Source organism: Neovison vison, chromosome 3 (assembly GCF_020171115.1).
Source record: "Neovison vison isolate M4711 chromosome 3, ASM_NN_V1, whole genome shotgun sequence".
NCBI lineage: Eukaryota > Metazoa > Chordata > Mammalia > Carnivora > Mustelidae > Neogale > Neogale vison.
Window position 1 is genome coordinate 164,104,927 of NC_058093.1, and position 17,566 is coordinate 164,122,492.

General features: G+C 37.2%; 1 protein-coding gene and 1 non-coding gene across 2 annotated transcripts in view; both read right to left on the reverse strand.

Moving 5' to 3' along the window:
• Positions 1 to 15,169, reverse strand: part of DSG4 (desmoglein 4) — a 33,052-nt gene extending 17,883 nt beyond the window's left edge. The window contains exons 1-8 of the mRNA XM_044244392.1: positions 15,152 to 15,169; positions 10,669 to 10,704; positions 8,806 to 8,937; positions 6,832 to 6,987; positions 5,567 to 5,711; positions 3,116 to 3,282; positions 2,713 to 2,847; positions 1,448 to 1,633 (exon numbers count right to left, since the gene is read on the reverse strand). Of these exons, the coding sequence (XP_044100327.1) occupies positions 1,448 to 1,633; positions 2,713 to 2,847; positions 3,116 to 3,282; positions 5,567 to 5,711; positions 6,832 to 6,987; positions 8,806 to 8,937; positions 10,669 to 10,704; positions 15,152 to 15,169 (975 nt within the window). The remainder of the gene's footprint in view (positions 1 to 1,447; positions 1,634 to 2,712; positions 2,848 to 3,115; positions 3,283 to 5,566; positions 5,712 to 6,831; positions 6,988 to 8,805; positions 8,938 to 10,668; positions 10,705 to 15,151) is intronic.
• Positions 6,539 to 6,645, reverse strand: LOC122903787. The gene has a single exon (XR_006384014.1). It is a non-coding gene; the product is annotated as a U6 spliceosomal RNA (small nuclear RNA).
• Positions 15,170 to 17,566: the final 2,397 nt, after the last annotated feature.

Consider the following 17,566-nt stretch of genomic DNA (forward strand, 5'->3'; position numbering starts at 1 on the left):
CCTAAAGCAATATTTCTCAAACAGGAAGGCTCTGGCTAGTTCTTAGAGTCCTTGTGCTCTCCTCAGGAATTTTGAAATTGTGTGTGCTCATTTGAATGACAGTCTTAGAAGGTATACATAGATATTTCCCATAATTTTGGTGACCACCTTATAAATTAATAGAGTGCATTATTTCAGTGCTGGTGATTGTGTTTTGTGGTGAAGTGGTAATACTTTAATTGCTCCAAACAATTGCAAAAAGAACAGAGAAAGACTCTATATAGAAACGATGTGTTTCCATTAGATGAAGGCCACATGGCTTTCTGATAACAGTAACTGGGATAAAGAAAAGTAGTAACAGACTAGAATAATTACAGTTCACACTGTGTACCAAATTAAAGGTGTGCATTTTTGTATTAGTATATATTTTCATAACTCTAAGTTCTGTTTATGTTGTTAGTAGTAATTTTGTTTGAGAAAAAATCAATTTCCCTTATTTGTAAAAAAATTAATTTCCCTTATTACATTAACGTTCATTTTAATCTTACTGGTTTGCAGTTTTAGTTTTTCTAATTTGTATTTTTAGATTTTATTGCTGTCCATAATGTAAAAATCATAAAGTCGTTTAAGAAAAATTAATTTATAAGAGAAAGTCAAGGGGTGCCTGGGTGGCTCAGTGGGTTAAACCTCTGCCTTCGGCTCAGGTCATGATCCCAGGGTCCTGGGATCAAGCCCCACATCGGGCTCTCTGCTCAGCAGGGAGCCTGCTTCCCCCTCTCTCTCTGCCTACCTCTCTGCCTACTTGTGATCTCTATCTGTCAAATAAATATATAAAATCTTAAAAAAAGAAAAAAAAAAGAGAAAGTCAAATGAGACCGACTCTAACTCAACATCTTTGTTCTTGTATCTCTGTTTCCTTCCATGAACACTCTGCTGCATCCTCAAAGAATTGCTCATGGTACCCTGAACATGCTTTACCTTTCCTCACCTCAGTGAGTTTGCTCATTTCTCACATTAGCAAGCTCAGTTGTAAGGTCTTGGTTAAGCTGTGATCTCTGCATGAAACCTTCTCAGACAAATCCAGCTCAGAAAGATCTCACCTCTTAGTAATTATTTTATATTTTACCATTTGGCCATTAATTATGTTTAACATAATTACCCAGATGTAATATTACATCTATACATCTACTTCTTTGTTTTTAACTCATTACCTAATTTGAGAATGCATGCCTTGTCTTTTCAACTAGATATTGAGCACTATGAAAACAAAACACCTTCCTTATTTCTTACTGATTTGGGTAATAAAGAGCATGTTGCTGGGCTGTAAGTCTCAGTCTGGCATGGTGAGCTAACTTACAGCGCTGGTCCGCATAAGTAGTATTCAAGGTTATAGAGTATTTTTTGGAGGCAGATTCTGTCTGTAAGAGTATTTTAATACCTTAGAAATATTGCAGATACCATACTCTACCTTGACAACTTTCAAAATGCCCTCATTGGTTTGTGGGTCTGTTTGAATATCAAACCAATTCCCATCATTTCCGGAGAGAATTAAAAATTTTGCCAACCAATTATCGGTGCCTTCTTCATCAAGATCAATTGCTTGTAATCGTATCAGTTCTGAATTTAGACAATTCTCTTCAATACTTGCTGAATACTGAAATGACATAGATCAATTTTATAATCAATAAAGTTTTGAGAGGAAAGATACTGATTAATACATTAACTGTCATTTAAGATACTAACAATAAATTCCATAAATAATATTTGAACCATTATTAAATGCCATACATTCTAATCAGAAATATAAGAATAAAATGATTATAAGATAATAAAACTGATATTTTTTTGTGCTGTATGTGCAGTCAAAGTCAAACTGGCACTTTGTTCCCTTTTTCTTTTTTTTTTTTTCATTTTTCTTGCTTATTTTTAAATTTTCCTTAAGTTACTCCTTCCTTTTACTATGAAGGGTCAGAGAGTTGTATTTTAGGCTTTGTGAGCCAGAGAGTTCATGTTGCAACTAGTTATCTCTGCTGCTGTAGGATCAAAGCACCCACAGATAACATAAAAAGGAATGAGTCAAGTTGTGGTCCAATAAAACTTTTTTTTTTTTTTTTTCAAACCAAAGTACTGGTGAGCCACATTTGCCTTGCTATTTTCAGTTTTATGCTTCTTTATGCCTAAAGATGAAGATGAAAGTTGAGAATGTTTGGGACTCTTGTAGAATTTATTCAGCAAATTATCAGGCCCATAAAGACAGATCAATAATGTTACATGATTCCCAGATTTAATTAATAAAATTCCACATTTCTATAACTAGAGAGTATGGAGGAGACACTCTGCTGCTTTCATAGATGGAAGTTGCACAGAATAGTGACTCAGAGGTAAACACACACTAGAAATGTATGCTATTTATGTTTAATGAAATTGGATTGAAATACACTATCATTTTAGTTTGATGTACCATGTAGTATTTCAACATTTATATACATTGTGAAGTGTGAAATATACAGTGAAATGATCACCATAGTAGGTCTAGTTACCTACTGTCACCATACAAAGTTAATACAGTATTATTAATTATATGAGATCTGTTATTATATGTAAGGAGTTCCAAGGTTCCATAGCAAGGCTGAGTCCATCCCTACATACAATAGAACCAGGCTCACAAACTAGCGGGGAAACAAATCAATTATTGACACTTAGGAAAAAAGGGTTATAAGAGTAACAACTTACAGAAGTTTTCTCCAAGGTGGGGAAATTATCGTTGACATCTAAAACCTTGATTCTACAGTCGCACTCAGAAGACAGTCCATCTGCCGCTCCGTCTCGATCTGAGCCCCTCACGAGGAGGTTATACATACTGTGTTGCTTAAGATGAAAAAGAATTATAAGACTTAAATCTACTTTTGAATGAAAACCAACACATTCTGATGTTGTTCTTCCAATTTCCCTTTATAATTTTATGTAAGACTTTAATATAATCTCTTCTTCTTACAATTTTTGTTGGAAAGTCATGGTTGGATTGTTGTTCCTTCCCTCCTTGACATTGCAGGAAGGGCATAAAGAGATCACTTTATCTTTGTATTTTGAAAATGGAACTCCTTATTTCTTATTATTCATTCATAGAAGGCTTTACCTCTCTGTCAAGGAAACTGGACATCGTGCAGACTTCTCCAGTGTACCTGTTCAGGATGAACATTGGTGCACCTGCTGGCTCCTGAGAGATGATCTTATAGGCTATTTTAGAATTCAGATGATTGTCTTCATCTGCATCTGTGGCACTTAACTTTACCACCAGTGTGTCTAGAAATGAAGATGGAGGTGGAGAATGTTTGGGGCTCTGTTAGAATCAATTGAGCAAATCATCAGGCATAGGAGGAAAGAGTGGTTGGCCTTACCCTGAATTTTCTTTTGTTTTAGTTCCCATGAGAATGTAGTATCATAACTTCCAGTTACACTCTGATTGCAGAAATAATGGTGGCTTGCTTCTATACAATACTTTATAGGTTATAAACTACTTGTACTCTTTGAGTGATCAAATGTAAATTAGCAGCAAACTAATCATTAATGTATGAAAAGTTCCATAACCTTTATCATAAATCTGAAAAGTGATTTTATCATTTTGTTTTTGCTGTGGTCATATGACATTATTTTAAAATGCTTAAATAGTAAAGATTATAGCTTAATTAACTTCATTTTTTTAAAGTTTTCTTTATGATGTATTTTGTGTGTGTGTATGTGTATTATATTTCTTTTCAGTGTTCCAGAATTCATTGTTAATTAAATTCAATTTTAAGGTTATTTATTGAGCACCTATATTCTTTATTTTCATTCATCCAGAAAGTAGAAAATTATTTTGGTTGCCGTGGTGGATGCACTTTACTGATTCATTAAAGACATGTAACTGTTGAAAAGAAACTTTGTCCACAGGATTAGAAAGTTCTTAATTATTCATAGGGACAAAGAACATGCATCTTAGGTTGTCCTGAAGAACATCAGCCCACAGGACAGATTTTTCCAGAACTAGCTGGTCCCTGATGTTTTTCTCCTTCCTAGCCCAGCTGCAATGTGAAAAACCATAACGCAGAGAACCAGGGACCCTTTCAATAGAAAAAGCCAGTTTTCACAGAATTATAGCTTATGAAAATATGCCTTGGCCTTGTGGTTCACTCTCCTTGCATGAGGGAGCGTTAACAAGACTGCTAACCAGCACCCCAGTGGACGCAAACGTGGACTTGGGTGTAGGTTTAGATGTGGGTTTCACCTTCTCTCCCTTCCTCAGGTTGTGCTGGGGTATATTAGTGAGGAAATGATGATGGGCTTTGAACCCTCTCTCTGTTTGGCCTTTCTTGGGCGAAACCTTTATTTTACTACTGTATGTCTTCTCATCCTATGTTATAAAACATTTTGTGTTTCTTATTTTCCACATCACTGTTTTTAGGGTCTCTGAAGAAGGAGTTCTACAGACACCCCCGTGACTCCTGCCTTTTTACCTCTTCCTTCTCTCCTCCAGCATTTCTTCCCTCTTGTCTCTTTTCCTCTAGACTTCTCCATCCTTCTTTCTTTGACCCTCCATCAGTATCTCTAGCTTGCTTTCTTTTTTTTAAATTTAAATTTAAATTTTTTAAAAAGATTTTATTTATTTATCAGAAAGAGAGAGGGAGAGAGCGAACACAGGCAGACAGAATGGCAGGCAGAGGGAGAAGCAGGCTCCCCGCCGAGAAAGGAGCCCGATATGGGACTCAATCCCAAGACGCTGGGATCATGACCTGAGCTGAAGGCAGCTGCTTAACCAACTGAGCCACCCAGGCGTCCCTCTAGTTTGCTTTCTATCTGCCTTTTTTCTGAAATTTCTCTTTTCAATTCTCTTTTCCAAATCTAATTTAGAGGGGCACAGGCAGACATAGAGTATGAAAGGAAAAGGAATATTAGAAGATTGGGGAAAGAAAGAGGCAGAAGGAAAGAGGGGAAAACAGAGGAAAATAGCAATATAAGACAGGCATAGAAAGAAAAGACGTGCAGGAGAATTGGTAGAAAGAGGGAGAAAAGAGTAGTAGAGCTAGAGCTGGATTAAGCAGGATGGAAAAAAGTGAAAAAAATAAGAAAATGTAATGTGGCTTGCTGTGTAGACTGTGAAGAGCCAGTGATTACCCTCTGGGACCAACCTGATGTGTACCGTTGGAGATACATCCTTCATCACTCTCTGGTGTGCTTTGAATGCAAATTCGAATTCTGTGCCCAGAATTTGAGGAATAGACCAGCACAGAGCCCCTTTCCATATCTGTGGTTTCTTCTTCAGTTAACTCATTTAGAATAAGTTAATCATGAGCCTGTAATAATCTTTAAGGAAGGCACTAAAGCTCGTGCTATATCACATGTGTAAGAATCCTCCAGAAATGGGAGGATATTTTGCATTTTAGATACGATTTTTTTTTCTAGGTCAGTTTTAAGTTAGAATTTTTGGTGTTTGTTCAAAATACAAGTTTGACTTTTCTGATCTTTATATTACCTGTATGTCAATTTCCTACAGCTTTTGGCCAAGAGAAATCAGTGTGATATAATGCAGAGAAGGAGTGTAACTACTTACTTGCGTCACTGTTTTCTTCAATGCTGGCTGTGTACACATTCTGTGTAAAAACTGGAGGGTTATCATTTATGTCCATAACCTTGACCCTAAGCTCAAGAGGTCTTTCTAAATCTTCACCCCGTGAATTCAGAGCCCGGCAATAGATCTGTGGAGAGTTCGGGGGGGAAAAAACTGTTTTTCCATCAAAGGAAATTAAGTAACATGTTCAAAAAAATATTTCAGGAAATATGCAAAGAAACAGTTTGCTTTGTGAATTCAGACTGTATTATAGTTTGTTAATTTAAACATTTTTAAAAAATTTTTTTTAATTTAACTGTATTTTTTTATCAATTGTTTATTTCTAAACATAGAGCTCACTTAGCATCTATTTACAAATGATTTTTATTCTTTTTTATTAACATATACTGTATTATTAGCCCCAGGGGTACAGGTCTGTACACTTCACAGCACTCACCATAGTACATACCTTCCCCAATGTCCATAACCCCACTACCCTTTCCCTCCCTTCTCCCCCACACCCCCAGCAGCCCTCAGTTTGTTTTGTGAGATTAAGAGTCTCTTATGTTTTTTTTTCCAATTTATTTATTTTCAGAAAAACATTATTCGTTATTTTTTCACCACACCCAGTGCTCCATGCAAGCCGTGCCCTCTATAATACCCACCACCTGGTACCCCAACCTCCCACCCCCCTGCCACTTCAAACTCCTCAGATTGTTTTTCAGAATCATATGGTTTCACTTATTTGTGGAGCATAACAAATAGCATGGAGGACAAGGGGCATTAGAGAGGAGAAGAGTCTCTTATGGTTTGTCTCCCTCCCGATCCCATCTTCTTTCATTTATTCCTTTCTTACCCCTAAAACCCCCACGTTGCCTCTCAACTTCCTCATATCAGGAAGATCATGTGATTATCTTTCTCTGATTGACTTATTTCGCTAAGCATAATACCCTCTAGTTCCATCCACGTGGTCCCAAAAATAAGGTATGCTTCACAAATTTGCATGTCATCCTTGCGCAAGGGCCATGCTAATCTACTCCATATCATTCCAATTTTAGTATATGTGCTGCTGAAGGGAGCACTTAAACATTGTTAAGACATTTGATGGCATACCAATACAACACACCAGACAGACACTCTGGAACTACAAACATACATTTTCACACTCTTTTCATCTCTTCGATCCGTTTATTTGGTTTCAGCTTTACTGTATTTTAAAAGGGGAAGGAAAATAAAATGCATAAATTAAACACACTGCTGTGACTTACCAAAAAAAGTGGAGTTATCTCTCTGTCCACCACCGATGTGATGTTAATTTCCCCAGTCCGAGGATTAATGGTGAACACTCCGTAAGGTGGTCGATCAATTCCTACCCCAGAGATGCGGTATGTAATCTTTTGGTTTGCCTCACAGTCTGATCGAATCTATAAAGAAAATGGACAGGTCTGTGATCTTATTGAAAGCCGATCATGAACTGTAGAGTATAATAGAATAAGAAAAGAATAGCTTTGTAGGCAGATGGGCTGTGAGTTGAAACCGGGTACCATGATTTACATGTGACCTTGGAAAGTTCACTTCACTTTGCCAAGTATCAGCATATAATGGGATAATACCACCTTCTGTTTGTTGTGGGAATTGTATGAGGTAACACATATATACCCCACGCCAATGCCTGGCATTAGGCACATATATGCTTGATGCTAGATGTGTTATTATTAACAATACATTGTTCAGTTCTCTGATTTCTCTACATGTAAAGAGTTTGACAGAAGAAATGCCATCTTTAGTATTTGTTAAAAGCTTGTGTCATACTGATATGTACCTTGACTAGGCTTTGGTTGGAGATTTAATCAAAAGTATAAATAAGAAAACCAGAAGAGAAACACAGTGTTTAGAAATAAGTTTTTGAAATGAAACCTACCATATCATTCATTCACCTGCCAAATAGATTTTATGGCAAATATTCTGCCAAGTAGGTTTAGTTTTAATAGTTTTACATCTATCGCTCATAAATTTAAACAAAGATAGCTTAAATTTAGAAATCTCGCCTATATATTAAAGATGAGAACATTCAGTAAAATACTAAGATTTGTGCCCCAAATATCCACAACTAAATAAAGACAACTGGAGATACAACTTGGATTAGCTCCACTCTAATGCAGAGATCTTATTTATATAGATGAAAATCCAGGAAATCCTCCAAATGCAATAAAGAGAAAAGAATATGCCATGCAGTGAGAGTGAGTGAAGTAACATAAAACTGTAACTGTGAGTTCAAAGGAAACAATAATTTAAAGCTTTCCAAAAATTTTCCCAATTCTGAAAACTTCCCAGAGAGAATATATAATCTCTTCTTGAGCCGTATTTGTCACATCACTGCTGATGCTTGCTACATTTATGAAAAACTTTATGTATACATTTAAACAATGTATAACCCTAAAGCTTTCTGTTTGATCGCTCTACTGACTTCACTAGTGGGGCAAGACCAAGATGCCCAGAAAGAGCTAGTGATACTGTTAATGTGGATCCCATTTTTTTTTAAAGATTTTATTTATTTATTTGACAGAGAGAGATCACAAGTAGGCAGAGAGGCAGGCAGAGGGGGGAGGGGAAGCAGGCTTCCCGCTGAGCAGAGAGCCCAACGTGGAGTTCGAACCCAGGACCCTGAGATCATGACCTGAGCCCAAGGCAGAGGCTTAACCCACTGAGCCTTCCAGGCACCCCTGTGGATCCCGTTCTTCATGGATCAATTTACTATACTTCTTCCCTTAACTCTCCTTCCTTTTTAATTACTGTTACTTAGAATACTTTTAAAGTCTCTCCTAATTTCGGGGTATAAGAATCTAGTGGGAACTTCTGACACTTTCTTGGAGAGAATTAATTAATACTATAAACCTTTGATTTAGGGAGAGATAGAAGATTATTACTACATGCATTCATTTCCTATAACAGGTGCATAAGACAGATAAGCAGAACACAAATGAACAGATAAAGCCCAGTTGTGCTGGAGATCCAAGCCTCTCCCAGGATTACTCGAAGACTCTCTGCTCTGTATCAGCTCCCCACAGGTGATATTCGAAACAGTGGCTCAGCCTCATGAGCAGATGACTAGAAGTCGCCCAGCTTCCTAAATCACTATGGAGTAGTGAAGGCTGCAAATCTCTGAAACGTCTGAGGGCTTTCCTGCCCTGCAGAATCATCTGTTATCAGCACAGCGTGCTCCTGTTTATTTCATCACTTACTCTGGCAATCGGATTCCTCTTGGAGTTGTCCTCTCCTTCTCGACAGGCGGCCGCAAACTTGATCCACTCCCGCTTTTGTCTTCTGACCGTCTGCCATTTTGTAGTGCCATTTTCAATGTCTAATTCTTTCACCTTATGCAAAAATGGTTCACATTTTGTACGGTGTTAGTACAGTTTCATTTAGGAAAGACATTTATTCAACACTATAAGGTATACCCAGAAGAAGCAGTTGTATTGAATTTGAGGAACAAAGAAGGTGTTTACTAATTCATGACTCGAGATAGGTACAGCCCAGTCACTTGCCTACCTACTTCTTTTGGAATCATCTCACTTATAACTATAGGATTCTAGTGAAACAAATTTCATCAGCTAAGTGTGGTGCTCACAATGTCTTATATTGGATAATATGTTATGGTCTGTCTTTTCTCGATCGGTCCTCGGCATGTGGAGACCTCGCTTATCTCACCCTTCATTGAACTCTGACCAGGCTTTCTGGTCTCCAGAGTATCAAAGACTACTAGTGTTCCACTGAGTACATCCTCTGCAGAAGCAAAGTTGTGCTGGTGAGTCTGTTCATCTAAAAGAGGGAAGGGATTTTTCTTTTCTGTTGATAAGGACACCACTCTGGCTAAGCACCCAAATATAGTATTGTAGGATTAGAAGAATATTTTAACTGACTTGGTGGTACTTGTAATAATCCCATGGACAACTTCATGTTTTCTCAATGTTGTCCATTTGAATCTCTGCTTGCTCTGTGTTTCTTCCTTTGTAGTCTTATGGTGCTTTTGTTGGAGGATGTCTAAGAATTTTTTTTTTAAAGATTTATTTACTTATTTATTTGACAGAGTGAGATCACAAGTAGGCAAAGAAGCAGGCAGAGAGAGAGGGGGAAGCAGGCTCCCCACCAAGCAGAGATCCCGATGCAGGGCTTGATCCCAGGACCCTGAGATCATGACCTGAGCCGAAGGCAGAGGTTTAACCCACTGAGCCACCCAGGCACCCAGGATGTCTAAGAATTTTATAGTATTCAAGAGTTTAGAAGTGTTACAACATGCACAAGCATTTGTATACATGTATAAATGTATGCATATATTATATATATATATATATAAATTTTTAAGTAACTCCTAATGTACTTATTTGAGACACAGATGATTGTAGGTTTGTTTAAGCTACAGCTTCACTTAATTAGTACTTTGTGGGAAGGAAATGTTCCCTGTGAATGGAGCTTATCCTTTCAGGAACCAAAGCATGTACATTTTCCTCCCATTTTGATACGACTTCCTGAAATGTACTACATATTCCCTATTTTGTCAACAAAGATTAGGAAAGTAATTTTGTTTTCTTCAATGGTTTGAGGCTATCATAATGAAACTGTAATAAAATAAAGCCCTCCCAGAGATGGAGGATGGTAGCTTTATTTCCTGAACCCCACTCTGACTGGCATCAGATTCTCTGTCATGATTACAAGTTTCTTTTTACTTTTATATCTTTCTCTCATTGATTGATCATCGGTTGTCTTTCTTGATGCTGTAACTGTCTGAAATTTCTCTTCCCATTCTGACATGTTATTGTGCTTCTATTGTTATGCTTTAAGCTGGGAAATGTATGGATAAACTATTAATACAGTTTGAAAAGTAGTAGTTACTATGACATTGAGCTGTCACAAACTATGCCTGAAAACATGGGGATTTAGGAGTATGGGTTTTACTACTGCTATTTCAGTTTGGCAGAGGTTCTTTCTCTTACCTTTTATCTAGATGATTAGGATTTCAAATATTCTGATATTTGATGTATGATGTATTACAAAAATCCATTTTTCTTTAAATTTTAGATTGAGAAAATAGTTTTATTATACATTACCTCAACGATAAATTCGCTGTTTACTTCCAGCACCACCTGTTAAAAAGGTACAACATTAGCAAAAATTTGCATAATTAAAGAAACAGTGTCATAAAATCATTAACAATGTTCTTTTAGGAATTCATTTCTTAAATATATATTTTGTTCATAATGTGGAATAAACATGGCTAAAACAAAATAAATAATGGACTTTTTTGCCCTCCAAAGGTAGCAAGGCAGGTTAGGATACTTCCTTCAACAGAGGCATCTATGGGCTCAGTGGAAGGTATAACAGACAACTCAAGTGACCACAGTGAATTTTGGAAAGGCCTTGTAGGACAGTAGAGATTAAAATGGTTCTGCAGGATGAAGCTGCTTTGATAAGAGGAATTGATGAAAAAGAAAGTTCAGCCAGAGTAAAACATGAGCATAAGTGTAAAAGTTGTTCCAGAAATGATAACTAATAGTATTGGCTGGAAGGTAGAGGAAGCATTAGGAGACATGGGAAACAAGCTTTAAGGAGACAGGGGAACAAGCTTTAAGGAGACATGGGAAACAAGCTTTGCAAGGTTTGGAATGTGAATTAGGAGACAAATGATGAAGTGTTTTACATGCCAGATTAAGGAGTTTGGACTTTATTGGATAAGAAACTAGGTGTGCCCAGAGCCCTGTGTGTAAAACATGGCATTGACAACAAAAGATAGATTTTAAAGGAAAAGTACTTGAAGCCAAGACACTTAGGAATTAGCAATTGCTTAGGCAGGACATAGAACACCAATTGCTCTAACTTTGCTAAGTAACACTGGAAAGAGGAGAGGACAGAGACATTCCCAAAGGACTGATAGGTCTTATGGACCATGGGGTGCCAGGGGAGGAAGGGTCAGATGGTTCTGGTGGTGTAAACTTGGCTTTCAGGGAAAACTGAGGTCCTAGTCATAGAAACAGAAAATCCAGCCTGAGAGTGTCACTGCAGGGAGAAGATGACTGATGTTTGCTTTATTCATTTTTAGTGTGATTCTAAAATTTGGGATAGATATCAACGCTGAAGAAATAGAATTTATCCAAATGTGAGTGCTATTTAAAGTTAAAGACTATGAGGATATTACATGAAATAGTTTAAAGTAAGTGAAGTAGTCAGGGAAAGGAATCTTATGGGAGATGCTGATATTTGTGCAGTGTACGGAAGGACGAAGTCTAAAAGCAGAGGGCTCTGAGAGACTAAGGGAATAGAGAAATCAAGGGACCAGAGTTGTGGGCACCCAGCACATTCTGTCAGGGTCAGAATGCTAAGAAATGGCACTGATTGTGGTGGTTGTGGTGGGTTGGTGAGGACGCTGACTTCAGAAAAGACATTGGATAAGTAGGTGGAAAAGTAGCAAGAAAGGAAGCAGAGTAAGTGGAGTGCAGTGATAAGGAGTTAGACAAAGAGAATATTTAATGATCTGTGTGCATAACAAGGTCAAGGTGAATAGGAACTGAGAAGGTCATGGGTTCTTAAAGCAAGCAGTCATTGCTAACTTTTGCTATTGGCCTAAGCCAAATTATAGGAGTCAAGGGATGAGTTATTGAAAAAATGGAAATAGCAATCATTGATTACATTTTCAAGTTAGGAGATAAAAGAAATGTGGGAGGTAAGATACAGTTTGAGGAGTTAATTAGATCGACATTTTTTTTTTATGTTGGGAAATTATTACCAAATATACAATTTAAAGGTAAAGGAAAGGGAGTTTGTGGAGAAAAAGTGGTAAGAGGAAAAGGAGAAAGGGAGAGAGAGTAGGAGGAAGACATCAAGGAGCAGTTACAATTGTGATTAGAATAGGAATGGCTGGACCAAAACTTTGAGTAAAAAAGAATGGGTAATAAGGTTGACTATTTCTTCTTTGAAACAGAAGAATAAAGAGAGAAAATCATTTTGAGGATAAGTGGAAGAATATTGTACCACCGTTTTGCGGAGGTGGAGTGAGCAAGAATGGGGAGGCATGAGGGAAAGTGAAGGGAAGCCAACTAATGCTTTAAATCAGGAGCAGTGGACCCACTAGCATTCTTGAGTTAGGGAACACTTGAGCACAAAAAGTTGCAAACAGAGGAAACCAACTATTAGTCCAACTATTAGAAGAGTTTGAAGACTAATTGAGGTGAGGAAGCAAGAACCCATCTGTTTTGTGCCTTTTCTAATAGAACCTGGCAGCCTGGGAGCAGGAAGAGAAGGGATGTGAGGGCTGTCCTTTAGTTGGGGATTGTTACCAAGCAGACTGGAGATTCAGAGAGGTGATAAGGTACTACTGTGAACTCCAGTGAGTCAGGGAGCAGACTGAAATCAGGAAGAGACTAGAGAAAGACTGAGAAAGGGGAGGAGGATACAGAGTAGATCTGCAGGTGTGAGGGGCATGTAAGAGGGAGTGGGGATCTGGTGGGGATTTGGAATGGCACCTGCGTCCAAAAGGGGGAAAAATACAGATTAGAACTTTGGCAGTGGGGCATAGTGTTTCCTTTTAATTCACTTTCTCCCTCTCATGTACTTTTACTAGACATTAGCAAAATATCTAGACCTGGGAAAAAAACTATATAGTATTTATTTTTTAAGACTTTTTTTTTTTTTTTCATTTTTCTTGATTGGAGGGGCGGGGAACAAACAGGGTAGGCAGAGGGAGAAAGAAACTCCCTGCTGAACAAGGAAACTGATATGGGACTTGATCCCAGGACCTTGGGATCATGACCTGAGCTGAAGGCAGACACTTAACTGACTGAGCCATTTAGGGGTCCCAAAGTTCAATATTTAATAGAAGATTGTTTTATTTGATTGCAAAGGATGTTTTATTTCATCGTACATAATGCCTGTTGGGGCTTAGGTATTTTGTTGTTGTTGTTGTTGTTAGAAAATTAGATGATTTTGGAAGGGATAAGGAAAAGTAAAAATCACACTAAATCCTACTACTTGGAGATTATCACTGTTAATATTTGGAGAAAATTTTCAAGCTTTTTTCCTTTTCCTTCCCAAAACATATACATACACAAGCTGTAATATTTTTTTTTAACAAAAAAGGAGTTATAATATGCCATTTGGTAATTTGACTTTGAACTCAATGATTACTGTGGTAAAGTTCCCTATCAGTGAATACATAAGGACATTATACATTGTAAAAGTTGTCTTATGTATCACTCTAACAGGTGTCTTCCATTCATGGCTTTGGGATATTAGGATAAAAGAGAACTGACTAGCTAGTGCTAAGACTAAACTCTGACATGAGACTGCCAGGCACTGTGTGACAGTGGGAGGTTAACTTAACTGAAAGCACTGCCTTGATGGAAGCCAGAAGGTTGGTGAGCTCGGTACATGAGCCCACAGTTAAGAGGTTCTTGTTCCTCATCTTTAGCTTCCTACTAATCTCTATTTTCTCCCTCTCCTGCACTCTCTTCTCTCTTTCTCACACATGAACTATCCCTCTAATTATTTCATTTCTTTTATCAGTATTTGGTAGATTTTTCTCATGTACTCCTTGTACGTATTTTGTTAGATTTATACCTAAAATTTTAATTTTGAGATATTTAAATGATACTGTGTTTTAAATTTCAAATTCCACTTGTTCATTGCTGGTATATTGAAAAGCATTTCGCTTTTATATATTTATCTTGTATCCTGCAACTTTGTTGTGATTGCCTATTACTTCCAGGAGTTGTTTTGTCAATTCTTGCTGATTTTCTACGTAGACAATTTTGTCATTGCATTTGTGTTGGCTTTTAAAGGAAGGTTGGTAAATCTGTCTTACTTACATTGGAGCTTTTTATTTTTAGCTAATGAATTGCACCTCCATTGAAAACTATTGTACAAACATATTTATTGTGGAGTATAATGTATAGCTTTTATATATGTTCTTTAGGAGTACCAAATCTTTTCTCATTAAGGTTCTCTCCTAACTAGTTACCCAATTCTCTTAATATTGAAAAAATTACCAATACAAAGTCCTTATTTAAATCGGATCATCTATCTATCTATCCATCTATCTGTCTTAGGGGGCTACATCACGGATCTTTTGCAAGGGCCAGATAAAAAATGATACAATAGCCAAGGCAGTCTTTTTAAAGCACACATTGGAGTAAGTCACCCCCTTGCTTAAAACTCTCAAGGCATCTTCCCAGAGCCCTTAGAATGGAATTTAGACTTCCTTCATAGCAAAGAGGCTCTATCTGATTTGGCTCTGCCTATCTCTCACTCTAACCCTTATCTCTGTCCCTTCTCTGTTCCTTCAGGACCAAGTGCTCCCTTGTCTCAGATTAATGAGTCACTGCCAGGAAATCTCAAATTTCTAATTTTCAAAGCATTGGCTCAGTCCCCTTCTCAGTGAGACATCTCTGAATCCCCAGTCTCCAAGCTCTATCAGCATTCATGACTAATGGTTATCAAATCCATCATTGTTATATCTTCCTCTGTAGGAGTCTTCCTAGCATTTTTCAGTGTCTGATGTTATTCTGAAAAGCTTTCCATTTACTTCTCTATTATCTGTACCTGTCCATTACGATACATGTTCCAAGAAGGTTGGGACTTTGGGGATCATTTTTTTTTTTTAAGATTTTTAATTTTTTATTTGACAGAGAGAAACATAGTGAGAGAGGGAACACAAGCAGGGCGAGTGGGATGGGGAGAGGCAGGCTTCCTGCTTAGCAGAGAGCCCGATGCGGGGCTCGATTCCAGGAACCTGGGATCATGACCTGAGCTGAAGGCAGACGCTTAACGACTAAGCCACCCCAGGTGCCTTGGGGATCATGTTCTTACTCTCTCCCCTATCAGAATGCCCAGTGTCTAGGCATGTAGTAAACATTTGTTGTAAAAATGAATAAACAATCATTATAAAAATGATAAAGGTATTAAGCCTTGCAAAAATTGAGTGTGGCATGATTAGAAGATGTAGAAGACATAAAGGAAAAAATAAACACAGGTACATAGATGTATGAAATAATCCACATAATTCTTTGAAAGAAATTGTTTTACAGTGGCTATTGATATCCTTTTCTTTTGGTTCATGATATGCATGTTATCACTCACCATACCTGCTCTTGATTAAGCATTGAACGTGGAGCTGCCTTAGAATGAGTGAGCTGCCTTCCATGTCCACTCAGACACACTTCTGCCTTGTGGAGAATTTTCTTTCTCTAAATTTAAATGATTTCTTAGACTTCCCCATACCTTAAATGATAATTTCTGAGCTTTCTTTTCAACTTTTTATCTTTTCTGTAAAGCATTAATCTAATTATAAGTCTGATAAATGCATATGAGAAAATAAATATTTGATTAGCAGCATCTGAAGGAATGACTAAAACTGTATATCACACATTTGTACCATAGGACTTTTAGTGTCAATATGACTAAATTATGGTTTTGTACCAATGGATAGATGATAGATTAGAAAACCAGTTGGGTAGCAGTGAATCCAACTCCACTCCTTGAAAATACATTGTCATTGTAATAAAATAGCTAGAGGAGACTGCTTTCTACAGGGCGATGTGATGACCCTATGGGATGGTTAAAGTATTCCTAGACTTGATATTTGTCACAAAACTGTTTAAGAAAAATGAAATTATAAACTTGGTTTGAAATCTAGAACTTGGCTTTGTTTATAATCTGTATTTACTTTGTAAATAGTTGGGTGAGATATAGACCTTTCAGAAAAAGTGGGGATTTAAAAAAAGGAAGACAAAATAATATTTGTAACTTAGTATGGTTCTTCCCCTGCCTCCTATCCAATTCCTTGGTCTTCATAAAATTAGTTCCACTACATGTACAGACTTAGATGAACATTTAATATCAATGATTATGGAGACTTACTGTGCTTTAAGTTGTGCAGTTAGGGGAAGTATATCTGGAAATGTATGTTGTAAATGAAAGTCTTACTCTGATTGAAAGTAGGAAAAAATAGGTATTCTATTTTTCCTGAGTGACTATTTGGAATTTATTGCTAATAATGAATCTGCCAGGGGCATATAGTATTTAAAAATACTTTAATAAATAGAATACAGGTGTGAAATTTAAGAGAACGACATTTTACTTGTATCCTCTTTATATTTCCAAAATAAATCTTTGGATTTCATTTTCTTATAAGTGATCCTGCAGATAATTTTAAACACTAACATTGCCACTAAGAGAAACATTTTTATAGTATTTTGCATTTTTGAGAGTGTTTAATAATATTTCATCGATCATTAAAAATGATTTTTTAGGGCACCTGTGTGGCTCAGTGGGTTAAGCTGCTGCCTTCGGCTCAGGTCATGATCTCAGGGTCCTGGGATCGAGTCCCGCATCGGGCTCTCTGCTCAGCAGGGAGCCTGCTTCCTCCTCTCTCTCTCTCTCTCTGCCTGCCTCTCTGCCTACTTGTGATCTCTCTCTATCAAATAAATAAATAAATAAAATTCTTTTAAAAAATAATAAAAAAATTAAAAAAAATGATTTTTAAAATGACCTATATGCTGACAATTCTACTAGGTCCTTTTTTAAAAAAAAAATATTTATTTATTTGGCACAGAGAGAGAGAGATCACAAATAGGCAGAGAGGCAGGCAGAGAGAGAGGGGGAAGCAGGCTCCCCATCAAGCAGAGAGCCCGACCTGGGGCTTGATCCCAGGACCCTGAGATCATGACCTGAGCTGAAGGCAGAGGCTTAACCCACCAAGCCACCCAGGTGCCCCAAGGGTCCTCTCTTAATATTGTTGAAAATAAATAATTGAAAATCATATGACTTCCAAGAGGATACTTTTTGAGTTTTAGAGTCAATTCTTTCTTAATACTTACATAGATACTTTGAATTATCCCTTGGTTCAGTGCCCCAGATACTTTTATAATCCATTGCAGTGTAACATAATAATATTTTCCATGTATGAGAGTGTGATTTTCTTTCAAAGGGAGATTTGGGACAGAACTAGCTTGATTC